The sequence below is a fragment of the Neopsephotus bourkii genome, unplaced genomic scaffold, assembly GCF_033783945.1.
Source record: "Neopsephotus bourkii isolate Nb327-2 ecotype Australia unplaced genomic scaffold, CSIRO-AGI_Nbou_v1 NB_1600, whole genome shotgun sequence".
NCBI lineage: Eukaryota > Metazoa > Chordata > Aves > Psittaciformes > Psittacidae > Neopsephotus > Neopsephotus bourkii.
This window is the reverse complement of record NW_026902076.1, coordinates 6,077,631-6,104,640: the sequence shown is the minus strand read 5'-3', so window position 1 is coordinate 6,104,640 and position 27,010 is coordinate 6,077,631. Positions and strand designations below refer to the sequence as shown.

The 27,010-nt window shown below is 41.4% G+C and overlaps 1 protein-coding gene across 3 annotated transcripts in view; it reads left to right on the top strand.

The window, feature by feature from the left end:
• Positions 1 to 27,010, top strand: part of KLHL29 (kelch like family member 29) — a 405,698-nt gene that overhangs the window by 330,375 nt on the left and 48,313 nt on the right. For all 3 annotated transcript variants that reach the window (XM_061372334.1, XM_061372335.1, XM_061372333.1), the window contains 2 exons: positions 14,407 to 14,606; positions 20,769 to 21,028. In XM_061372334.1, the coding sequence (XP_061228318.1) occupies positions 14,407 to 14,606; positions 20,769 to 21,028 (460 nt within the window). The remainder of the gene's footprint in view (positions 1 to 14,406; positions 14,607 to 20,768; positions 21,029 to 27,010) is intronic.

Sequence of the window (27,010 nt, the reverse complement as noted above, 5' to 3'; positions counted from 1 at the left end):
CTCCTTTAAAACAAACAAAAAAAGCCCAAACCTTTTAAAATGCTCTGAAAAGAGGCTATGAGAGCTCATAAGCATTACAGGAAAAAAATAATGCAAGATTTAGCCCATTTGCCAGCCTCACCACTTTTTGCCTTCTTTCACATCATCAGCAGCAATAAATAATCCAGAGGTCGATTTGTGTCCACAGTCAGGTCTCTCCATCCCAGTTGTCTTCCCTATATAACCTCAGTTGCACACATGTAACCTTGATGAAAGCTAATGGAGTTGCACACCTGTATCCGTGGCAAAAATACCTTTATTTCTGATGATGATGCTTGAATAAGGAAAAATTCAGCTTGATGTCTAGTTGAGTTTGCAAAACTCGTGAGAAAAATAAATATTCACCTGTAAACAGAGCAAGTGTAACTCTGTGAGACAATAAACTCAGGGCTATGGGGTGGAATTCCTAAAGATTTTCTGGGTTAGAAGATACTTCCAGTGTAAAGCCTGGTCCTTTTAGAAACCCCATGAAGTCAATGAAAGGACTCAAGCTGCAAGAGACACTCAGTATTTTGAAGTGTCATGCCCTTAATAATACAGAATCATTATAGTTCACAGAATCATTAAGTTTATAAATACAATATATCTAGAATTCCCTAGCATCTCACTTGACATAGCACTTAAAGCTTTATGGGATTAATATTGCACTTTTTGTTATTATAGAAATCAAAAGAAACAGCAGCTTCTCTTAAAAAATAAGAGACTTCTTTATATTAAACATAATATAAAGGCTATTTCAATCATTCCATGCTAGAGTTAAATTCCTATGCCGTTCCAATGAAGGCACCAATGGGTCACCAGAAACGTCAAAGAGAAGATGATCTATTCATGAGGGTGCTATGTGCATCCATATAAACATGTAGAAAAAGAATATCTTTCACAGTATTTACTTTGGCTGTTCTTTGCCACAGGCTCACTATTGTTAACCTCATGTTCTGCCATTGATTCCACTGTGTGTTCAAGTTGGTATCTGATGGTAGAGTAGCAAGTACTGTTTCAAAAAAATAAAAGGGAAGTGTTCAAACAAATAAGATCAATTGCCTCCTCCTTAAAAAAGAAGAAAAACCAGAAAAACAGACAAAAAGCATAATAGAGCTAAAAGCGTTACCCATCTTGAGAAAGGCTATTTAATGAGAATTAGTCATAGCAGGGAAGAAAATAACGTTATTTTTATTGCACTGTAATGAAAAGATGATAACCAGGTTTGATTGACCAAAATAATTCTGAAGTTATTTATGAAATAAATTTCGTAATGAGAGTGCACTTTGAAAAACCTTCATTTTTCAGAAAATAGTAAATCCTGCAGTATGCTGAACATTCCAGTCCTCATCCAGGAAAGTTCTTGTTCCATGTGGTTTATCTTCTGAACAGACGAGCATGGCCCTTTGAGGTTGGGTTAGTCCAGTCCTGCGCTGAAGTTCAGCACCACACCAAGCACTGTGCTTTTGGAAACAGATTAGCCAGTCCCATCAGGAGCTGTGCATCACTCAAGCCTAAACCATGACTCAGTGTTCATCTCCCTCCCAACAGCAGCTGACCATAAAAAACAATCTTAGTCCTTTTCAGTGCAAGATCATCTGGAAAGGATTAGGTGTATTAGGAACAGCAGGTGTGAAATGTTCCTGACATCTGTTCCACTTCATTATGCCCACCAAGGCAGGGAAATGAGGTGAAGGGGAGGAATGGGATGTGAAGATGGGAGCATACTCAAGGCTGGTCCCTCAGTAGAACTTATTGCAGTAACCTCAGGGCTGTGGGGCTATCTCTAACAGCCTAAGGAATGCTTTATGCAACATTAAACATTTGGGGAGTGCTAGGCTTCCTTAAGTTCCCTTCATAAAATCCTCTTTAAAGTATATTCCTTTTTGGGTGAGTATTTGAGCCTACTTTATGACAGGTGTGGAGTTGAGTAGTTGGCTTTACTGCTTGCTCAGTCAGGCACAGAGCATATAGAGGAGTTGATACACTTTATCTGCACTTAGGGAAATCACGCAGTTAGTCAGCTTCTTCACACTGTGACCCATACAAGATTGCTGCAGTGTAGGACTTCAGAAGAAAATGGATGATAAATAGCAGCTGGAATAGGGTTCTGTCCCCTAAAAGCCATCTTACATTCTGAGTGCACACTTCCAGTCTGCCTGAATTTGGCCTCTAATCTGCACCTGTATTTTAGGTACTTAAGAAATCAGTCTTCCCAGTGCAAGGGCTTAATTTATGGTACAGCCAATGAAGAGAAGCACCTGGAAGGCTTCCAGAAGGAGCGTTTCCTCCTAATTCAGGTACCTGTGTGCAGGCAAGTAGGAGATACCTCTGGAGCAATGAGGGGTGCTTGTCTCTTGCTGTTAGTCAACCAACATTTAGACCCAAGGTTGGCATCTAAGGCGGGTTTAGTCTAACCTCGCCTTCTAGTCTACTGCTATAGTCTGCAGACAGTAAGGTAGACCTTTCCAGAAGAAAAGTCCTCTCACCATTTTAATGGGTGCCTAAGATATGAGGTGAAGGATGAGGCCATCCCTGTTTATAATTAGAGAGATGAGGTGATTTGCTTAGGCTATAAACTTAACGTTGTAACTTTTCTAACTTTGCTTCCTGCAGAGCTCCAGCCTAAGCCAGTTATCTAGGCTTCCTGTGCGGTCATGAGGGAAGATGGGAATGACCGTAGGGCAGTTCATCCCACCTTATGATAAATAGCTTAAACTGCCTTCTGGAAGTACTCATTTTTCATTGCCCAGAGAGAAAGGCCATTCACCCAGCCTGAATCACTGCTGGCTAAAAGTACATAGAATCATAGAATAGTTAGGGTTAGAAAGGACATTAAGATCATCAAGTTCCAACCCATCTGCCATGGGCAGGGACACCTCACACTAAACCATATCACCCAAGGCTCTGTCCAACCTGGCCTTGAACATCGCCAGGGATGGAGCATTCACAGCTTCCCAGGGCAAACCATTCCAGTGCCTCACCACCCTAACAGGAAAGAATTTCCTCCTTATATCCAACCTGAACTTCCCCTGTTGAAGTTTTAACCCATTACCCCTTGGCCTACCACTACAGTCCCTAATGAAGAGTCCCTCCCCAGCATCCCTATAGGCCCCCTTCAGATACTGGAAGGCTGCTATGAGGTCTCCACGCAGCCTTCTCTTCTCCAGGCTGAACAGCCCCAACTTTCTCAGCCTGTCTTCATACAGGAGATGCTCCAGTCCCCTGATCATCCTCGTGGCCCTCCTCTGGACTTGTTCCAACAGTTCCATGTCCTTTTTATGGTGAGGACACCAGAACTGCACACAATACTCCAAGGGAGGTCTCACGAGCAGAGGGGCAGATCACCCCTTTGACCTGCTGGTCACACTCCTTTTGATGCAGCCCAGGATACGCTTGGTTTTCTGGGCTGCAAGCGCACACTGAAACTGGCTCATGTTCATTTTCTCATCAACCAGCACCCCCAAGTCCTTCTCCGCAGGGCTGCTCTGAATCTCTTCTCTGCCCAGCCTGTAGCTGTGCCTGGGATTGCTCCGACCCAGGTGTAGGACCTTGCACCTGCCATGGTTAAACTTCATCAGGTTGGCATCAGCCCACCTCACAAGCGTGTCAAGGTCCCTCTGGATGGCATTCCTTCCCTCCAGCATATTTCCTCCAGAAACTAATGTTTGTCTGAATGTCATATACATATGCTTCTATACGTATACAGAAAGAAAGGAATTGATCAGGATTAAAAAAAAAGGAAGTCTTCAAAACACCCTTCTCACAGAGCACACATTTTTTTGTTTAAACCATTTTTGGTTTGAGGAAGAGGAGAAATGAGCTCTGTGTCTTTGTATATGTCCAGAAGAAATGGTGGAATGTGAGTGTGTTCTGTAAGGAAGGAAATAAGGAACAGAAAATTCCATGAAGAGGCATCATTTTTTTCCAGCTGCATTTGGGATAGACAAGGACAGCCACTGGATAAATGGAATGTGTGAAATTTGCGTAACTAAGAGTTTCACCGGAACATTTTAATTTGCTACTTTCTTCGTCTTAACCCAACCCGAAGTGCTGGAAACTCTACCAAATATGACATTAATCATAGGAAGCACTTGACATGAAAGTCTCTTCTTGGACAAAATGCTGGCTTTCATAAGCAGACTTTAATTTTATTTCTCTGTCATCAGTTACTAAAGATACACAGATCTGTCCTACAAGTTTTATCTTAAGATGTGATTTTAGTGATCCTTTCTCATCTTGAAGTCATTCTGGCTGCGTGATTGCACTAGCACATAGTAGTAAGTCACAAACACAAAGAGGTTTTGTCACAAAAAGCAAGCATTCTTGACGCTGTGTAATCTGGCAACACTGTGTTTCTCCTTATTTTCCGAAGGAGCACAGCCAGTGACTTTACGGCCAAATTGCTTTTCCATGGTATCTTGCCTCTTTTTGCAAGTGTTCAGATTTATTTATTCATTTATTTTACTAAAACAGGGTTGTATATACTCTCTGAGGGCTTAAAGGCAGGGCAGGAGAAGTAAACCATTCAGGGTGAAAGGACCAAATTCCTCTTGCTTTACACCTACACTGAAGACAGAGATGTCATTCTGCATTTTACACTATTGTGTGGAAAAGCAGCATTTGGATGCAAGACAGAGAAACCTGCCGCTATCCATCTGAAACAGTCTGACAAAACTGCACAAGCATTTAAGTGTCTGGAAAACAGACTGTCTGGTTTGTGTTTACATTGTAAAAAGCTCAAAATGAGAAATAGCAGATGAAAGAAAAATCTACTCATGGTGACCCCTTCTTGTTTTCCTTCTTATTAAGAACCTTGCTTTTAACTCAGAGAGAGGAGCAGTCAGCATTTGTACATCTGCATGCTTCAGCTCCATTGTAGAATATGGAAACAGATCATAACATGTCTTTGAAAACAGAGAAATAGGGAATTAAAAATATGGTGTTTGTTTCAGGTGCCAGGTTTCTGTTAAACCATTTAAAGGAGTCTGTGAGAATGGGAGGTTGCATTGGAGTGTAAAATACTTCTCACCCTTTACTGCCAGGGTGCAGGTGTAAATTACTCTGTGGATGACACTTTTCTTTTAAATGAGGGACTTAATTGCTGTATGTTGGGCGCAAAATCCTGGCAGGAGAAGCGGGTTTCTGCCTTGGGTGGCCCCTTTCTGTGAGCACACTTCGCTTGCTCTGCCTGCCCGAGCAGCCGCACGCCTGTTGGAGCTGCCTGCTGGGTTTCAAATGTTGCAGCTGCCAGGCCCTGGAAAACATGTTTTCATCAAGCAAAAATGCATTGTCTTCTACATAAATGAATTGCAGCTTACAAATATTCAGAGGTGTTGCTGGGCTGCCAGGCTAAGGAGCTGCCATAAAACCTGTAGCTGGCGTTGCAGTCCAGCTATTTCCAGGCTGGAATTAATTCCATGGGTTAGGAAGGTGAGTAGCTGGGGCTGGACGCTCCTCTGAAAGGAGAAACAGGTCAACATGCCCTGCTCTGAAGAGAAAATGTGTCAAGGAGGACAGAAAGGCTCCTTTTCAGGCCTTGAGGTGCAGTGCAGAAATTAAACTTCTCCCTCGTAATGGCTGCAGCTTGCAGAGGCACTGAGCAGAATCACTTAACCTCTTACTCCTCTCCTTCATTGACAGCATCTCTGTTTACTGTAGTTTGGGCTTTTCACTCACATAATTTCTTGACACAACTACAAATCCTGCAAATCTTATCGAAGAATGACAGACTAATCACCTTTCTTGCTCTGGCTAGACCTATCTGCAAGCCATGCAGCTGTCATACAACCACTCATAAGTTGCTGGTGTGTGTGACCTACCTATATTTACTTAATATCTCACAGCCCTGTCTAGGCTTGACTGTGCTGAAATTTAGGGGTGAAAGGGAACAGTTACCTAACGAGGTGCTGTTCAAGCTTAATGGATCAAAGACAGTGAAAAACTTCCACTGCATAGAAACTGGAGCTGTGTTCTTGAAAGCTGTCATTTTTGGTCCACTACCAAAAGCCAGTCTTGCCCTAAAACAAGGGTAATCAAATCTCCGTCTCCAGCATGCTCGCAGGTAGCTCCAGGGATCAGCAGTTCACTTCCTTTCATTTAAATCATCAAGAATTAGCCACTGCTGGATTGGAATAATGAGCTTGAATTAATAGGGCCAGGTTATGATCATAGCAGATCACAATCCCCTTTTTTGCTTGCATAGCACATAGCTTCTGTGACTGAAATACTCCAAGTAGTTCTGTGAGGTGGTGTGTGCAGAAATTGATGGGGTGAGAAGGGCTCCATGCCCTTTCCTGCATATACTGCAGCCATAGGTGATGCAATATATTACCTTTCATTGATGTCCAGAGCACAGGCTGGCTCTACATATACTCCAAGGAGCACTAGAAACACCCTGTAGCTGAATGAGAAAGAACCAGTGCCTGACAGAATTAATTCTAATTACTGAAATGCTGATTGGGATCTTTGGGCACTACCATAATCATAGTAGTAGTAATAAATAATAATTGTGGTTATCATTACTTTATTATTGTTTTCCCTGTAGACATTGCAGTGATGAGAAAGAGCCTTGGATAGACTTACCTAGATAATTACTTGTATAAATTTCACCACATACCTAAGAAACAGATTTATTAGCCACATAATGCCAACTCTCTGCTAAGCTGGTTTTTGATGATGTAATAAATATCATTAAAATAAATCAGACAGGAGTTGGTTAAGGGGGTAAGCTTTAAGTTTGCTGAGAATGAATTCTTTACTCTGTTATTTTACTCTTACTCTTCCTTCCCATATAAGCCACCAAAACCTGCTTGCATCTTTTATATAGCTTTAACAAATAGTATCTCTCACCCCAGGATACTTTGCCACATATTTGCTGAATTAGATAGCTAAAGATACTTGCAAACAAGTTAGATCCCATGCTGTTAATAAGTTGGCCCAGTTTTTTTTCTACTTCTCCTCTAGTGCCCTGTGAGAATGAGTTTATTCTCAATCCCTAGCAAAAGTCTAGGTCATGAAATGCTGTTCTTCCAAGGGCACTTGCTATTCACTTCTTCATTCACTTGCTAGTCATTTAAGCCGGCATCTTCAAACTCGTCATCTTCTTTCTTAAATCTCAGCGGGGAGGCAGATTTGTGCCTCTGACTGTGATCTCCGACACTATAGCGTTACAGGCTGCCGCTTATCCTATGCCTTTAGAAATAGTCTTGACTGAGCAATTAGATTGTGTTCCGTCAGTGAATAGCATTAAGGATAAATAGGAGACCTGGCTCTTTGTTTGATTTTATTCTGGCCATGTTGTCCATGAACAAAAGCATTTGCTGTTAATCCTATTGCTCGTCTTGGTTTGTAATGATCATTTCTGTGATGGTGAATTAGCAGAAGCTGCTAGTGCATGCCTGAGCTCACAGCCATTAATTTTCCTGATTTTCTTCTGATAGAGCAGGTGCAAACTGGCAGCATTTGACCCTAATAAGTTACACTAGTCTTGCCAAATTTTGTTTGCCTGGAACAAGAACCATTATTTGTATCAACGTCCTGGTAAAAAGTGAGCAAATGGATTTGTTGGTCCAAATTTTCATGACAAATTTGCAAGCCTGTGTTTAAACAATGTAATTTATTTAATCTTGTGATTTTACTAGTTCTTTATCGTTATCGCACAATAGTACCATTATGGTATATGTTTTCTTCTCTCATGAGACAAATGGTTAGTGGCTGAGGCTCAAAGATAATATTTGTCTACAAGATAGTATAATGAAGGTAGAGATTTGCAAGTTAATACATTTTGAGCTGATAAAATAATTCCAAAGGAGAGGCAATGCTAGGATGTAGTTTATATTTTTAAATCCTATTTAATAGAACATTCAGTGCCTTATGACATACATATTGCAATGATGTTGCTCTATAAATGTCCCTTCCTGTCATCATTTGCATGACTGATTACCTTGCAGCTGCATAAACTTGAATAACTTAGTAAATAACCTGTTACCTCACTATGCACATGCATCTTGATGCATGTGTTGTGAAAATGTATGTTTGTATGTTAGGGCATCTATGCTTTTATATCTCATGAGCATGTAATTATGATAAATCAAGCTCTTTGGTACGAAATACGACTTACTGTGCAGAGTGCTGTGCCTGTTCTGTTCACAGCTGAAGGTTGCTAAAATATAACAAAGTTTCTTTGTTGCTTCTTCGAAGATAAATAGACGAGGGGGTTTTGAAGCATTAATAACTCTGACAATGATGAAAAATCAAATAGCGGACAGTTAAGATGCAGGAACATTGCATTCTGTTCTTTGCCTGAAGTTTCAATGTTTTAAGGATTATGTTCCACAGTAAACAAGATGTTCAGTCTAAATTGTCTAGACTTGAACAGGAGTTTCTAATGAGCGCATAGCTAACAGACTCTTAAGCCTCATGAGAAGCTGCCTGTCCCAATCTGGAGTCCATCCCATGGTAATCAAAATAATTTGACAGATAAAAAGAAGTAGCTTCTCCTCATTTAAGTCCTTCATCTTACATAAAAATCTTGGATTTCCTGTTTTCTGGAGGCTGAAACACTGTCCAAGGAACAAAGCAATTGAATATGAGTATTTTTTGTTGTTCTGTATTTCTTCGTGGCAAATATTTTGCTGTTGTGGAATGGAAACAAAATTACTGTAGGTTAAACATTCATGTTCCTAATTATGAAACCAAGCCAGGATGTTGAGTGGAGGGGCAGATCCTGCAAGGGCATAAAGTGAAGAGGCCTGCAGCAGCTGGCTGGTGGGACAGGCCACTGCTTTGGTCCATGCAGGGCGGGACCAACCCCAAAATACAAGCTTCAAATGCGTCAGTCCAGGTGGACCTGGAGCTCCTGTCTGCCTGCTGGCAGTCCCGTAGCCTCCCCTCAGCTCAAACGTGCTTTTACTGGAGGATGCTCAGATTCTGGAGTTGTATGAGATCCTGAGCGGCAGGTAGTCAAACACAGCAATTTTATTTATTTTTATTACACTAGCAGATCAGTGTGTTTTCCTGTTTCTTAAAAATAAATCCTGAGTGAAATATGTACAATGTCGAGAATAAGTTATGGAAGTAGGTCTTCGCCATATCTGCTCTTGGGAGAAGCAGATAATGGTGGTAGACTGTTCGCAAGCAGAAGGGTTGGACCCTGGAGAGGCAGAATAAAAAAGACACCAAGTCCCACATGTCCAGGGACAGATCACAAATGATAATTCTGAATGTGTCTTTATTTTAAAAGGTAATAATTTATTTCAGTGCCCTTTTGGAGCACAAAGCTTAAATATACGTCAGTCTATGGCACAGTGAGTCATATGGCTTCAAATGTAAATAGGTGTCACAAACTGTCAGTCCTCCTGTTCCCAACCAGGCAGCCTGGGAGGAAGCTGAACCAACTGTTCCTAGGCAGTAATGTACATGTACATAAAATGTTTCACATTTTTCATGTTTATTCCATGCAGATGGCTCCATTTTGAACACCCAGAATTTGTTTTGACTTTGTGACTATAGCTTGTAAACAGAGAGTTGGCTGGCATCTGTACTGGGTATAGGTAGCTTTTCATATTTGATCTAAAATTGAGTGAGGCTGTAGCCAAACCATTAGTCAGTCAAAATAATGTTGCAAGCCGGTTAAAGGCAGCATATCCAAACCGTAAGGGAAGCCTGAATTAGAGGCGGTAGCGCTGTCCATAAATTGACAAATTGATGCGCTAGCGGTGTTTCACTTACACAGCTACTTTAGCCAGACTCTAAATGCGCCTTTGCAAATCAAGGCATCTCGCCATTAAATGTTTTGAACTGAATCACACAGAAATTCTGTTACGTGGATGTGTTGATACGAATAATGCAGAGAAAATGCATGGATATACATATATTTATGACTCAAGATGCAGAAAACCCAGTTGTACTGCTATTAAGCATGAAAACACTGTGCTGATTCTTCTCAGTGTGTATTACATGCATGGAAATGATTTTCAAGGACAAATGAATACCAAAAATATAAAGCTCTCTACTTTTTCTTTTGTCGGCTCCACTCCTAAGTCTTGCAGATGAGGTTTTAGGGATATTTTTCCTGCTATCAGTATTTAAATGTTTTATCTCTTTTTATATATGTGTTAACAGAAAAGGACACCAATTTTGATTTGTTATTTGAGAGTGTCGTCAAACCATCTTCTACTTTAAAAAGCTCCCTGTGCCTTTGTCTTCTCTAGTTTAAGTGATTAAGTTGAAGGATAAGTAGCCAGAGTATATTTAAAAGGTCTTGGCTTGATTTTGTTAGACCTAATTATCCCAGACAATACAAAATATTTTTCAGTAACACCCCCCTTACCCATTCAGAGTGTATCTGTGCTTCCTGCTTATCTGCAGTTTCAGTTCTGCTTGCACATTGCTCAGGTCTATCACCTTGCTGGAGAAATACATTTGTAAATCTCAAAGAATTCCCCAACAGCTACCATAAAATTGAGCTGTTAAAGAGCTCTTGGAGTTTGTTTAAATGTAAACCTAAACAAACCTCTTTTCTGTTTAGCTCAAGATAAATCTTTTAAAAAGTCTTGTTCTAAATCACTTCCCAATTTTAATGAGTTTATATATCAGCCTTTGCCAGATTTTTACTGTAGCTATTCTCCAAGATTACAGCCATGATAAAGTAAGGACTAAAATTGTTTATTATATATTATTCTTCAGAAGCAAAACTTTTCCCCCAGAGGCTGTTGGGAGAGCTATTGATTTTCTGCCACAATGTGAAATGTGTGACCTTTATAATATGAACAATGATTACAAGGCCAATAAAATGACATCATTCTGTTTAAACTTTAGAGTTCGCAGGGCAAATAGCAGAATGTGCCACATTTAATGATGTCCACAGACGATAAGTGCACATTGCCTGACTTCAGGTGAGACTGAAACAAGAGGCAGACAGGCTCTCCATCCCCCAGATACCCCGTGTTTGTGTCAGGAGTGGGGAGCAGAAGGGTATGCACCAGGTAGAGATGTCTTTTCCCAGCAACTAAGGCAAGAAATGAGTGCTTTTCTGATAGCAGGCTTTTCTAAATGTTTCCATCTACCGATGCCACTGACAAAACTCCTCCTGATGTGATGCAGGATGAGCTATTTGGGGCACAGCTGTATACATTTGTAAAGATTTTCCTCAATCCATTGCATATGCATTTACAGGACTAAATTTTATTCTTACAGTACAGCTTTAGCCACTTCATTGATGAGAAAAGGCTCCATCCCAAATAAACAGATGAAGTATAACTGCCCAGAGCATACTGATATTCTAATGTGTGTGAAAACAAGGAACACAGAAAGCTTTAGCTGGGCTTGGAGGGGGGTGCCACAGCCTGATTTACAGAAGTTGTTTCCCAAAATCTATAGAATTTCCCACTGCATCGGTCTACTTCCCCACATTATTTTCTTCTCTGCTTTCAAACACTCATTTTTGATCTATTAGGACCTGCTTCAGCCAATTCCCTGTCCATTCTCCAGCCCATACCAAACCAGGTCCCCAGCATGGAAACCCAGATAGCTGTGATTTCCCTGTGCAAGCTGAACCAAGCCTGCACTCAATATTTGATTCAGCTAAATGTGGAGCCAAAGAGCTCACTGCTCAGAAAGCACAGGCAAAACAGCACAATGCATGTAAGGCATCACGGAGGAAGGAATAGGGATAATTTTCATTCCCATTTCTGGCTCATTGTGTAATATCAATAATCTCTGTAGCTTTGTGTTATACTTGCTGTAAGTGGCTCTAGTGATTGATTAAACACCTTAGCTTTTCTTTGGTGTTTAATCAATTGCAGCGGCAGTTTATTGCTTAGTGTATTACAAAGTAAGAGAGATTATTACTTAATTATTCTGAAAAATAGCAGCTTGCAGTTGTTCATAACATGGGTATGTGTCTGTGCTGACATTTGTGTCGCATCATCCTTTCCTTTGTGCCTCCTGGTCAGTGCACTGGCTGAAAGCGTTCTATTCCAAATGGATCACATGCAGCCATTCCCACAGCCATTGCCAGCACAGCACAATTAGTACCATTAAATAAAATAATAATTGCTTATGGTGGGGCTTCCCACAGTGCAGAGAGCCTGATTCTGTCACTTGCTGGGTACCTCAAATCTCACTTAAATATTAGGCAATGTCCTTATTAACCAGCCCATGGGAATATGAAATCACTGTCAGGTACAAACTGCTTCTGGAAGCAATTCTGCAAGAATTACACCAGTACGAGGAGGCATTTTGATAGCCCAGGGTGCAGCACCGGATGCATGCACAACTGGAGATGAATCAGATATGGGGAATGCTATTGGTATGTGAGTGTACAAAAGGAAAAAAATAACATTTTGTGACATCCTATTGAGGATTTGGGAAATAGCAACTCTTCTGTTTTGACACCTAAGGTTTTCTGCCTTGAGTGCAAAATTAAATCCATATGCAAGAGTTCAGAAAGAATATTGTGGTGTGATAAAGCATAAGGATTCAGGGTAGTGTACACATCTGTGCACGTAGGGGTACCACAGGTATCATGATCAGTATGTATTCTTGCTCATCTGCTTGTGGAATAGGATTTACGCTCCACCCACCATTCCCGTGCAGAAGGATAGTCCAATATTTAGAACAAATAAAAGCGGTTTAGTTCCTTAGTTTGCTCCTGTCTTCCTCTGTGATCATAGGCACATGATTTTGTCTTCTTGTGCCTTAGTTTCCTCAGTAACTACCTTAGAGAAGCATATGAAATTGAGGACTACTAGCTGCTCCTCCATTGTGGTAATGGACACTACCTAAATATTGTTAGTAGAAAAATGAAGCCTTTTAAAGCTTTGATCTTGCAAAGATTCATATTAATTAAAGCTGTGCTCTTGACTCAAACATGGCTAGCCAATGGAAGACCAGTGACAAATCATCCACTGCAAACCATTCCCCAAAAATGATTTTAGGGATTATTTGGGGATGGAAGGGGTGGGGATGTCATGCGGGAAGAAAACTGAGACTCGTATGTTGTTTATTTTTCCTCCGTTATGGTAGCAGAGGTTTGACCATCACCTTTCTAGGCAGCTTTGTGAATCCAAGAAGGCAATAGTGCTCTTGCTCGTGCTTAAAGCTGGCATTGCCTGTGAACAGTGATGCTTTGGCCAGTCACTCAGCATTGTATGCCCGTTTTGTGTCAATCGTGCAATGGCTTTTGCAAGTACTCTAGCAGAATTGGAGCAAGCAGACGTTGACTGTCCAGTGACTAGAAGTTCATGTTTCTTTGAGAAGGTGCTGGATGGTCCTAACCATTAAAAGAGTTTATTTTCTTACTCCAACAGATTTCCCCTCCCCTCCTTGATGTTACCAAATTTATCATCACTTTTGTCTTTCAGGTGTAACCTGCCTTTAGTGTTGCAGACACATCAGCCAACCATGCATTAAGAACTGGGCCCTTACTTTAATTCAGTATAATTTTCTTTTTGTCCAATAATTTCACAAGCACTAATGCACACTTCAAATGCAGGAGATACTTTGATCCCCAAATTGTTCAGCACTTCATGCGGGAAAAACCGTAGGCCACAGTCATGAAACTCCTAGAGGATGGCTGCTGGCTTCCTGTGGCAGAGCTGGTTGTTGTTTTCCCCCCTCTCCCTTCTTTGCTCTAACCATTTTGTCTGTCTAGCTTGTCTTGTATTCAGTTTTCAAAGCAATTGCCATGAAGGGCTTTCTTTTTTAGTGCCTAAAAGGGAACAATAGATTTTTTAAAAAAGCATATATATATTTTCTATAACCATCTGTATATGTATATCACATCAATCATAGCTATACTTTAATAGAACATGCTGAGAAGTTCAATCTAAACAGAAATTAATTTTTTTATTGTTATTTTTTATGAAAAGGTCTTTAAATGTATCCTTAAATGCACATGACATTTAAATTATTCTAGTGCTGGATTCCTGAAAAATAGATGACCTTTTCTCTTGAAATTGGAGAGTGGTTTTTCCTTAACAGTTATATTATGCACAGAAGATGAGATGTTAACCAAGATGTTAAAATGTATTGTTTCCCTTTGAAAGCTAACCCCGTTCCTCATTTTCATTAATGTTGGCTCATTCATTTTTTCTTTCTTTACTTTTATTTCTTTTCCTTTTCTTTTGCAACTGTTTTTGCATGAAAATGCAGAGTAGCAATAAACAGATTTTTTGTGAGGCTTGCTTTAAGACTCTTCTCTTTCAGATCCAGTTAAAGTTTTAAGTTCAGTTATTTTAAAATTCATATTCTTCAGTTCCGTAAACAAAAATAATGGAGAAATGTAATGAGGTGCAAAGTGATTTTCTAGCCCTCACTAATCAGTAAATGCCAACAAAATGGGATTGGTGTAATGTCCGTAATTTAATTGTCTGCTGTTACCAGGTCACCACGGGACAGTAGCAGAAGCGGGGAGAAGCTGGAATTGGCCATGTCCAACCTCACTGCGGATGTCCTGGAATTACTTCTGGAGTTTGTTTATACAGGTTCTTTGATCATAGATTCAGCCAATGCAAAAACCCTACTGGAAGCTGCCAGCAAGTTCCAGTTTCATACTTTTTGTAAAGTCTGCGTTTCATTTCTAGGTAAGAACCACTCCATCTAGGGAGGTTTTAAGATCTCGTTTTAAGGTTTGTAAACCTTTATTTTAATAACTTTAAAAAGATAGTTAGAAACACCAAGATTAAATACAATGAAAGAAAATTTAAAATTACTTATTTGGTTTGAGACTTGAATTTAAAATGCTGACACAGTGGCCAGTGGAAAATGATCTAGAGAAGTATAGCTTCCTGTTTGAGTGGCACCTGCTTCGTATCTTGGATAGACCATTTTGTTGAATCTTGTTTCACACTTGTTATCATGATGACATTTTGTTTCCCAAAGGTTAATCTCTGCACAGATACCAGGCTGTAACACACAGGTTGCTTATAGCCATGACAGCAAATGTTGGGTGCTACATCAGGCCAGCATGGTCAAGCACTGGAAGTGTTGGAGGTGGGCTCCCACAGAGCCAGGATCTGCAATTTTCCATGAGAAACTCCTTCACATGTCCCATGTTCTTGTAAGCAGACCTGGTTAAACTACTCCCAGCTGAATGTTCACAGAGCTTGTTCTTTCATACAGAGTTATGGTCTGATATATAGGTGTGATTAAAAAGGTGGGTGTGAAAGAAACGTTGCTGCGCCCAGCTTTGGTAACTGATGTGACTTGCTCTCATGGGAAGCATTTGCCCCAGTGAGGTTGTACAGACCAGCATTGTTGCCAGTGCCTCTGTCCATCCTCTCATGGCCACGAGAAGCCTGTTCTTGTCCAGAGCACCATGTCATCCTGCTCCTTTCTCTTGCCATATATTTTCCAGCATAGACTATTTCCAAGGTTTCCAGCTCAGTTCTCTAAGCTTTACTGGTCTGAACTGGAACTCATTTAAAATAAAAATCAAATGAGTCCCATTTTCACATGGAAAATATGAGGGTTAATGGGCACAAGTTACTTCTGGTGAGATTCCAATTCTGTGCAAGAGGAAAATTGTTCGTAATGAGAGCAACCAGACACTGGGGATAATCTCCTCAGGGAAGAGATGGACTCCCCAACATTGGAGAATTTTAGGTTTCATTGGGAGAGGGTGCTAGGGCATCTAGTCTAGGTCATGATTTACTAAGAAAGGTTGGACCAGATGATTGTGAAGGTCCCTTCCAACATAGGATTCTGTGATTCAGTTTACAGCTGTGTTAATTTTCACTGTTGAGCTAGCATGTTGACTAAGGTGGCACAATGAAAGCATCAGTAAAGAATCTGTAGTATCTTATTCACCTCTTCTTTAGAATTTATCATATGTCACTAGTTTAAAAGTCTGTTCTCAAATGGGTGGGTCATGGTGAAATGAAATTTATGCTTTGCAACCCATCGTGTTTGCTGTGCAACTTAAATGGAGGTTCTGGCTCTGGCATTGCTTTCCCCCATCTTCCCTTCACCACCTTTTAAAAGCAATTAGGTCTTACTGCCATTCCAGGCATGAAAGATGTGTTTAAGTTACATCATCTTTAAACATTCAGCCACAAAACATTTTTATTTCACTAAATCAATGTGAGATTTCTCTTTTTCAATAGTTAATATTTCAATTCAGTGAACCGTGTTATGGTATGAAATAGTAGAGTTGGTTATAAGTTCAGTGATATATGGGGAGTCACTGGAATTTTGTATTCTCATTTGGAGAATTCATGGAGTGTAATTGCTTATTTTTATTTATAGCTGTGTCTGGATTGCTCTACAAAGATAGTAGAGCATTTGCCATCTAAAAAGTTTAGGGAAAGGCATTTTGTCTTCTCTGTGGCAGTGGTTTTATTTTTCATCCAGCCACCTCTTCTCACCAGAAAGCAAAAATCTGGTAAAAGTGGGAGTTTTTCCAGGGTTTCTGGAGTATTCACCAGTATAAACCTTTATTCTTTCAAGTGGCCATGTCTAAATAGTGAAAGAAGTGAAGGAAAGACCAAAGAGGCCCAAAAAACTAAAGGCCCCAAATTAATAGGTCTGTTCAGCATAGAACAGCACCATCACAGACGAAATTCCAGTCACCATTTTTAGGCAGGATGCTCCAGCAGAATCCTGACTGATTGATATCCAAGCAGCTCTTGTGTCTCTGTCCTGGGCCTCTCAGCCGTGTTGGGCAAAGGCACCCCAAATCTACTTGCAAATGCTGCAAAATGTGCCCAGAACATTGTTTCATTTTAATGGGAGATTTCTTAACCAGCTTCACTGTGCTAATTTTAGCCACGTTCTCTCCCCCACATGCTGTCTCCTCTGCTTTTGTCTAGACCATGAAAAATGGCAAGTTTTATGCCGATTGATGCACCAATGCTGACAAGTTCGTACAGGTGCCATATGATAACTGGGCAAATGTTTGCAAACTGGTCATGACACCATAGGTATTTCCTCCATCCACGTGGCTGGAGTCTTGAGAGTTTTTTCCTTTTCCTTTTTTTTCTCAGAATTGTTTTATGCTATCATCGTGTCATGGCTTAATTCAGGTTTCGGGTGATTTGTCACACTTTGACACAGGAACCCCATCACAGGAGTGAACAAATTCTGAGCTGGTATTTCAGCCTGCTGCTGATGACATAAAAGTGGTCTTGCTTAAGTCTAAAGAAGTTGGTGGAATCTGTTAGATTCATGAACAGAACAGGAATTTCCTTGGTCTCCTGGGAAAAGAGCACAAAGTTTGCAAAGACTGTGAGAGGGAGCTATGAGAAAAACTGAATGATGGACCAGTGATGAGACTTGCATGAAACCCTTCCCTGAGGGAAAAAGATGATTTATGGTCCTTACAAATTTGAGAAAAAGTAGAATTTTTTGCTTATGCGAGGTGGAGAATTTTGATTCATCTGGAGAACCACACTGCCCAGCACTGAAGGAACTGAGTTGTCAACCATATCTGAAGATAGAAGAAATCTGTCTCACAGAAGAAGTGAAATTTTTTGGGTGAAGAATGTAGAATCAAGAAGTCTTCCACCTATCTCCCATCCTCACATGCTTTTGATGCTAGTAGGAATACCTGAGGAATAAGATCCCCATCACAATGTGCACAGAATATTATGAGGCAGTGCATGGTTTATGTTAATTTTAGTTATATCTAGGTCATCATCTAGAAAGTATCTCTAAGTGAAAATACAATACTTAATGCACAGAGAAGGGATTACGTCCATCGCTGAGCTTTCATCATAGTTACCACAATCTCGCTGAGTAATCCTTCCTACATACCATTTATCTCTGACTTCACCTCAAGTTGTCCCATTCCCAGAAGTGCAGTCTTAGCAGTCTGACTGGCTGATTATCTCCTGATGACTCTGCACAGGATCCTACTCCAAAATCACGTCTAACACAAGTGGAGAATAGCAGATGCTGATCTGCAATATTGTGACATAGAAACAAATACGCTATCTGGCACTGACTCAAACCAGCAAGAGCCTGCTAGATTACATCTGATATCCTTAAAGTCCACTTGTAAATCAGTTATGAACTGTCCTTGAGTATCAGGAATAGCTTAGTAGTCAGCAGTCATGTTCTGAATGGACTCAAGGTGAAACTCCACAAAAATGTGTTGTTAGAAGTCCAGTGCCACTGTAGCAAAACCATCAATTATTGTAAACATGTCAGCATCTGGAGGAAAATGGTTCAGGAGCAGATGGAGCAGAACTGGTCCTTAACCGCCTTTGTCATGTCAACATTCAGAAGTGCCCCTGAAATGCACTTACTTGGAATGGGCTGTATTATAGACCAGAAGTCTATAGTAGTGGAAGTAGTCATGGAGGTTTTCTTTACAGTTAGTGAAGAGTAACAGGCTCTGCTCATCCTGAAGTCATTTCCCAAAATATTATCAGATTAATCCAAAATATTACCAGATTACTTCTTGGAATTGTTTGCTTATGAGTGTAGAGGGTTACTAATGTGATTGCCCAGCTGCAGCATAGACAGCTGGGGTCAAAAGACATCAATCTAACCTCCACATTTTGAGTCAGAGGCAAAAAATGGAGGGTGTGGGTTTTTTGTTCACAGGATAGAGATTTTCCATACCGCTTATAGCTGTTGCCCCAACCTCTGCCTTGCTCACCTGCAATGAACCCCTCTAGTTCGCATGCCAGCCCTCATCCTAAGAAACCACCACTGTGCCCACCTTCCTGTGGTGCTCATCGCATCACAGGGAATGTAGTGGAAAGAAGTGTGTCACCAGCCTCCTGAATGTACTCTAGTCTGTATCTCCATGAAACCCCTCTCTAAATGGCCTTACAATTCTTGCTGATTCAGACAGGGATAAGGTCTTCTGAGTTTTCCAGCAGTCAGTTTCTTGGGGAAGAGGAAGGAGTGACACTCAAAATGACAACGTGGAGCTGCTTGGACACCAGTGTACAGGCTGCATCAGTCACTCAGCATTGTTAGAAGGTAGAAAAACCTGTCCATTTCAGAAGAAACCAGTTGTGACTTCTCTGACTTGTGCCACAGGCTCAGCTGGGGGTGCTATGGGAATCTCTCTTGATAGAGGCAAACCTAGTCTTTTGAAGGCAGACTCATTCTTGCATCATGTACTAGTAAATGGCAGCTTCATGAGTCAAACTTGATTATTACCTTTATTATAAGATGGAGCAATGTCAGATTTGTCTTTGACTTGGGAGTTTGCCAAGTGATGATGAGAGTTTTGGGTTCTATTAGATGATTTTTTTTACCCCCAGCCATGTGTATATGTGAAGCTGTGCCAACAGACAGAATCTAGGAACCTGGAAAAGGCTTTTGGTTCTTTTTTTTTTTTTTTTCTTTTTTCCTGGAAAAAGGAAGAAATTTTGGGAGCTTTGTGTTTTATAGCTATCAGTTTGCAGCCTGTCTCTAGGTAGTCTTTGAGTGACAAAATCTACTGACAGCAAACAGTGCTGCTGCTTGAGTCTGCTTGAGGAAATGGGCTTCTTGGAGTCAGTGCAATCAATTGATGCAAAATGAGATAACCTAGTTTCAAGACTGCTGGATCAGTAAAAGAAAATAAAAAGAGTTAGGGAAAAAACAAAACACTAAACTAATTTCATGCCAGGCAAAAAGAAAGTAGTTCATAATCCCATTTCAATAAAAGCCACATATAGATAGCGTGCAGGTTGTAAATCTGATGAAGGCAAAAGCTGGGTGTAGCATTGCCAGCAGAAGCAATCTGGGGAGAGTTTTGTTTGAAGGGATGTGGGGCTATCACACATTCCTGGCCAGTGCTCTGAAATAGTGCACTAGGATATGACACTGCCCAAATGTGATATATTTCTCCTCTGACAGCCCAGAATCCTGCCAATGGTACTGATGCTTTTGTGATCTATTGCAGCCTGTCTTTCTCATATTTTGTTTTTCTCAGTCCTATATCTTAAAAGAATATATTCTGACTATTAGTAGTGGCTTGGTTAACAAAAGATGACAAGAATCTGTGAATTCCTCTTATAAATATCTGAAATTGGTGTTTTTTTCTTCAGAATAGCTGAAAAGAAAAAAAGTACAGTGGAACGTATGGTGTAGCACACTTTTAACACAAAGCTACACACTGTGCTATTACTTCTGTTTGCTGGGTAGGAGATAATGCTGTCTTCTCTGTGCATGATTTTCTTTGAAACCCACTACACAACATTTAACAGAAGGCGTTAGCATAATCTGTGTTTTGCATAAGGGTTGTCATCACATTGAGGAGCAACAAAGTTCCTTTGAAAAAAAAAAGGGGGGGAGATTTTTTTCTTTTATTTGAAGTAGCTTAATAGCTGAACAGGGCAAAAATTATCATAAAGCGACTGCAGCATCCTCAGAAATGTCCTTAGTACTGTTTGCATTTATTCTTAAGTGTCTGCACTGGCATTTACATCTTTGCTGTTTCTTAAAGCAGCATTGTAGGCAGTAGAAATAGCAGCAGTCTCTTGGCTGGGCTCCTGTCCCTTGGGAAGCCCCAACTACTATTATATCGGTAACGTTTCCCAGTGCCTTGTGAAGACTTACACGAGAAGCAAACTCAGAAAGTGCATTTCTCTCCCCATCACCAGCTCAGTCATTAAGACAGACTGATTTTTGTACTTTAAACCCCAATCCTAAAGTAACCCAAGATGCTACTACTAACTACCTGAAATTAATTAGGGTTTAAAGTTCGTCCGTGGTGCTTACTTTTTTCATGATCTCATAAAAAATGTAAACCTTGCTTTTAATAATTCTCACTTGGTTTTGTTTGTTTGTTTTGCTCCTTTTAGAAAAACAGCTGACTGCTAGCAACTGCTTAGGAATATTAGCCATGGCTGAAGCTATGCAGTGCACTGAACTATACAACATGGCCAAAGCATATGCCCTGCAAATTTTCCCAGAAGTGGCAAACCAAGAAGAGATCCTTAATATTTCAAAAGATGACTTTATTTCCTACATGTCTAATGACAGCCTGAACACCAAAGCGGAGGAACTGGTGTATGAAACAGTGATAAAGTGGATTAAGAAGGACGCTGCAATCAGAGCTCAGGTAAAAATAATCTCAGCAGCCTCACTCTGCTCCCTTCCCATGAATGCCTCTTTCAAAATAGACACCATCCCCATGAAATTTTAAACATGAGGGTGCATAGGAGATGGGATGGGCAGTTTATATAAAAAAGGGGAAAGGAATGCAGGCTATGCACAAAATGTATGTAGTTTCAAATCTGATCCCCATATCTGATTATTTAGAATCAAAATCTAGTTTGTGACATGCATGGTATGAAACTAGGGCCTCGAGTTCTTGGCTGCAGGCTTTGTCAGAGATAAATCAGGAAGGATTAGAATTATGTGAGATGCTGTTTTAAGAAGGGGATGCATTTTGGTAACAGTGGGAAATAAAGTCTGTCTGAAAAATCTGTATTTCTTTTGATGCCACACACTGAATGAGTGTAACTTTAGTACATAAAAAAAAAGATTCTGTATCTTTATTGGCTGCTTAGATAAGCCCCTGGGTATTATATATTTATTAGAGTTAGCCTTTCCTCAACCATCTGAGCTATGCAGTTTGCTCTTGAGTAAAGAAAGTGAGTGTATTACTTTACCCAGCACTGTCTCCAGATAAAAGCTGGAAGCAATGACTGTTTGGAGGCTGGTGATTGTCCTTGGGACCAGACAGCATCCCTGATGGTATTTAAAAATCTGCCACTTGCCTTCAGTGAAGCTCTTGCAAGCTGGCTTTTGTGGGTAATAAATTGTGATGGTCTGAATGCCAAAACTCTCCATTTGGAGGCCAGTTCTCCCCACAGACCCCAGAAGGAGGGGATTGTTTTCACCCTTTCTCTGCCCCAGTCAGTTTTGGCTGGTTTAAGGACAGTCCAGTTGCTTATGGATGAGACTGGGACTCAGGAGAATCCACATCATGAAAAGCTGTACCTTCTTGATTTAAATGGGAATTCAAGCACCTAGATGTGCAGTGGGATATTAAATGTGCTATTGGATGGGATCCAGAGCAGCTGCACCTCTACCTCTCACCTGAAAAGTGGAAGAAATAGCAATTCCTAACCTCACCAAACTGCTGAATGAGGATAAGAGCAGTACGGACAGTAGACTACTCCATGCCAGGCCAAGCATTGCTTACCTGTCCTGCCACCACCAGCTCAGGCCCTGGCCCCTGACAGCAGCCTGCAGCCCCTAGGGCTTTTCTTGAAACTTGTCCTGCCCTGTGTGAGCAGGTGATCTAGCTCAGCAGGGAAATCTTGTGCTGGGGACCTGCCACTCCCTTTGACCGCCTCCAGTGTGTGCTGGGGATGCTGTTTGGTATTGCCCAATATTATTATTGCCTAAAATATTTACACGGTATCATTGATTTATTTTTGGGCTCTCACTGGCCTCGAAAAACACGTTTTTACTCAGTATTTCCCTGCTTGCTTAAAGTTTGATGGCAGTGTTCAGCTCTGTGCAGCTGAGCTCTGAACCCAATGCAACCTCAGGGATTACTCCCAGTCACCAGAGCACGGCAGCCCTGTGGCAGGAGCCTGTTTGCCTGGTGAAAGCAAAAGGTGTCATTCACCAGGTGGTCCCAGTCACATTTTCAGAATTGCTGGGTTGAGTATTTCCTTCTGTGCCCTGCAGAAGGCAATGCCATGACTTGGGGTTTTTAAATGTGCTTGCTGCTGCCTCCATCACCACCTCCTCCTCCTCTCCTTCCATGTTACAGTTGTTTGGGTTGGTTTTACTGTTTTTCTTTTATGTCCAGATTTCTTCCCCTCTGGCCTGGTTCTGCAGTGCCTTTGTAATTTGCTTGGGGCAGTTTTATTTGCTTCTCCTAATTTCTCTGTGGTGTTTTGGTTTCATGCATTAGTTTACAATGGCTTTTAATTTTTAATTTGTATTTATCCAGAGATGAGGGTCTTGAATAAATTAATATTAAAGATACCAAGCAGATAACTATTTTCATGCCCAATCCTACCACTAAACTAGCTTCTTTGGATCATAGTTCTCACTTTTTTTGTACTCTTCAGGGCTTGATCTATTATAAAGCTCTTAGTTAAATGGGTACTTATTTTCTATAAGTAGGAACTCACCATGAAAAGTACCATCTTTACAATAATGACTTCTGCATTTTCAGAGCCCAGGGACAAATAGCTCTGACAGTGGATAGGAAGGAAGATAGACCTAAATAATCTTATTTCTGATAAAGATGATGAGTGGAAGGAAGTCTGTGCTTGGTGTGCAGCAAGGCACACCATACCAGGAAATGCCCAAGCTCCCACGAGATGCACAGAGTTTTGCAGAACTGGGTGACCATGGCAATACCAAAGGTGGGATGGCCCTTCTTGCAGGAGCTATGCATGGATATTTGGACTTCATTCACAGTTTGGTGAGATGTGTTCTCTCAGCTATCAGTGAGGAACCAGCATGCGGAGATCAGCAGTGCAGCAACAGGCTTGTTGCCCCTGCACCCAGGGGGATCTCTTGGGAATGTTGCTGGAGAGGTTTCAGCCATGAATTGCAGTAGACCCAAGACATCATCCCTTCTCTACTGCACTCCTCAGGGGAATGGTCTGGTTTTATTTCCCTCTCCCAAAGGCAGTCCTGGCAGCTAAATCTTTCAGGACCTGGATTTCCATGACCCACGTTTTCTTTGTATCTCTCCTCTCCCCATCTCCCTTTGCCTGAGAGAACAGGCTTTTTTGTCACATTTTTATTTTCAATAGCTCCAACAGCAGGTGATTAAAAGCCTCTTTGGCAGCTTCTTCTAAGCACTGCATTTCTGATTCTCCCAAAGGTGGATGTCTGGCACAAACAGGGTAAGGTCTGTACTGTTTGTCTCACCTCCATGTCCATCTTCCCTGGCAAAGCTTGGCAGGGGCTTGCTCAGCAGCGACTTCCCCACAGAGGAGCTTAGAGAAGGAGCTTTCTCTCTAAACCAGCACCCGCTGCCCCCGGGGCAGCTGCAGCCCTTCAAAACTCCTTGTGCTTTAACGGCTTTGTGTCACTCTGGGTGCAAGCTAACACCTGGGGACAGTAAATCTCACCGCTAGTGTTCCCTGCACTGCAGCTCCTTGTGCTGTACTCTTATAACAACTTATCCATCACTGCCTCCCCTCCTGCCCAGACCCCTTTCTGAGAGCCTCTGGGAAGGAGATTTTCAGCAGAGCCTCCTATTCTCTTGTAAGGGCACTGAGTTTGCTGTCTTCATGCTCTTCTCTGCCTTTCTAAAAGCTCTTCTTCGGGTATCTAATTATTTCTGCTTTTCCTCATTCATTCCTCACCAATCTGGAGAGCAGTGGCAGGGAAGGAGCCAGGATTCGCTTGCAAGGCAAATTGAAAAGCTGCACTCTGACTGACTTCTGATTTTTGCAAATTGTACTCAAATGAAGTCTTATGGTGCTTATAAAAGTGCTCTGTGGCATTACAAAAGGCAGCATCACCTGAGCCTTGTTACAGAGAATAACAGTCCTTGAAAGGTTACTTATCCATCTACATAAGACAAAGAGGCAGTCAGAGAATGAGATCTGTGTTAAGCTAGGATTTGGTAAATAATCATACCCAGTGCATTGGAACAGCATGCCAGCCCATATGGTAACGTTTATGGAGCTATTTCAGTGCTGCTGGAGGTGCAGTCACACAAAATCAGTCTAACCAAAAGAAGCAGCCTGTGATGTGAGGTCTGGACTAGTTAGGTAATTTCCTGTACCAGCGGACACGGAGTGCTGGTTGTAGGAGTCCCTTTGATTGCTTGTCACTGAGTGGAAAGCCTGCAGCCTACTGACACATCTGGAAAAGCTGAATCTACTGGGTTTTTCTCTGTTTATTTCTCTTCCTGACTGATGGACAAGATTGCAGGCTTTATCCTAACAGTTATCCCCTTGATAAGCTTATTACAACTCCGGGGAACTCATGCAAAAAATATATTGTATAATGGAGGCTTTATTGCCTGGAAACCAGCACAGTCTGAGCCATCTGAACAAGCGAAGATTTCTGCCAGCCCCAAGCAGTCTTCACCTGAGCTCATCCCCCAGCTCTCTGCATGGCCTTGGGCAGATTGTTTCACCTTACTACCCCCTTTTCTTACACTGTAAGCTGGAGGGAAGTGGTGCCTCCCGTGTGGGCTGTTGGGAGGATCCCGCGGATAACAAGCTGTTGTCTGCCAGTACTAAGGTCTGCCAGAGCTGCGGAGAGCTGTAGTCATGCCCAGCATCAGCACTGGATGGCGGAGATGTGAGGTTGTTGAACGTGCAGCAATTTGCTGCCTGCACAGGGCACAGACATACCAAAGCTCATTGGAAACTTTCCCATCTTCTGCTCCAAGTCCAGAGTTGTATGTGTTTTCTCTGGCATAAAAAGGATAGTAGCATATTTATTAATAACAAAGGGTGGGAAGCCTAGACTACTACTTGCATGAATCTTCTCTCTTGGCCTGAGAAGGAACAAGAAGTGTGGAGAGGACAAATATTTCAACAAGTTGCCCAGAATAGTGCTGGAAGAGGGGCAGGTACTTGCAGAGATGCGTGACAGACAAGAGGCTCAGCTGAATGGCAGTCACCTTTTGTTGCATGCTGAAGGATATAATCGTGTGCCCTTTTTTTAAACCCTGTTTAAAATCATGCTGTCCAGCAGTAAAATTAGATTTCTCCACCATTAAGGCATTAAAAGGCCTTCTATGAACTTCTGTCCTTGGAGGCAGATTTGTCTGAACGGCATCTTCTTGGTGTCTGAGAAACAGAGATGGGTAGACAAATTTGAGGTAATTTAAAGAGCAACACAAATGATTAAAAGACTGAAGGTACTGATGTGAGGAAAAAAGATTAAAAGATGTGAATATGCATGACTTGGCCTAATGACAGCTGTAAAGGGATAAACGTCTACAAGTGTTTGAAGCCCAAAGGAGAGTTGACTGAAAGGATGCAAGGGGCATAACAACAGAAAGGGCTACTGGGATGAATCTGAGACTTGGCAAATTAGTCTAAGTAAACACAAAGCCCACCTGAAAGCCGTGTATCTGTCAGTGAGGGCAAGAAAAGGTGATAGAGAGAATAAGAAAAGGATTTGTGTAAAAAATGCTGTAAATGCCCATGAGCAATATTTTGGCAGTGACAGAGAATGGCAACTCAGAGGCAAGATCCAACAGAGGAAAGGGGTTGGTAACCATGAGAGCAGATGGGAGATTCCTGTTCTGAAGTTAGGCTGTTGAGATGGTAGCATAATTTCTCAGGCACATTTCAGAGTCTCCAAAGTTATGCAGATGAGCAGCTTGCTCCAAGAAAACTGAGTATCTGACAGGGAACAAGCAAAATCCCAGTGCTACTCTGTGGTGACAAGGAGGTAATGATATATTCAGAAGCTGATACCCGATACCAGCATGTACAAATTATTTAAGTTCATCATAATAGGAAATTAATTGATCAATCAATGTACTTAAGGGCATTAAGCTTCAGGGAAGCAGTGTTCAAATAAGTACGAAAAGGAAGCTTCCAAGGGAGCCTAAGTGAATTAGGCACTAACACTCTATTTCAGTTCAATTAGGCTTCTTTGAAAAGCCCACACTATCCCAATGCTTTGAAATCCATTTGCGGGAAGAGCAGACAAATTCAAAAAGATGCCATAATGAAAGTGCAAGAAGCTCCAATTGCTCTGAAAGCGAAAAATGCAAGGGATGAGCAGTAACCCCTGCGATTTCCCAGGGATGGGCTGCTCAAAAAAGCTCAGATTTAAAAAAAGCTATTGCAGACACACTCAGAGCCTGTACGGGCTTACAGAGAGAAAAGAAAAAGCAGCAGCAGGAACAGAATCAGTGCAGGAGCATTCCCTTAGCTATATATTGAAGGAAGACACTGCATTAAAAGAGGATGCAGGTGACATTCGCAGTTCCTTAAATTCCCCCCATACAAAAATTTTTAAGTTTTTTAAAGGGATACCCTTGACTGAAAATCTACAGATTTTTTTCTCTGAAGTTTAAATTGGTTTGAGGAGCTCCCTTGTGTCCCAGTCTTCTCAGTCTCTTCATCTGTGGCTTTCCCAACACATT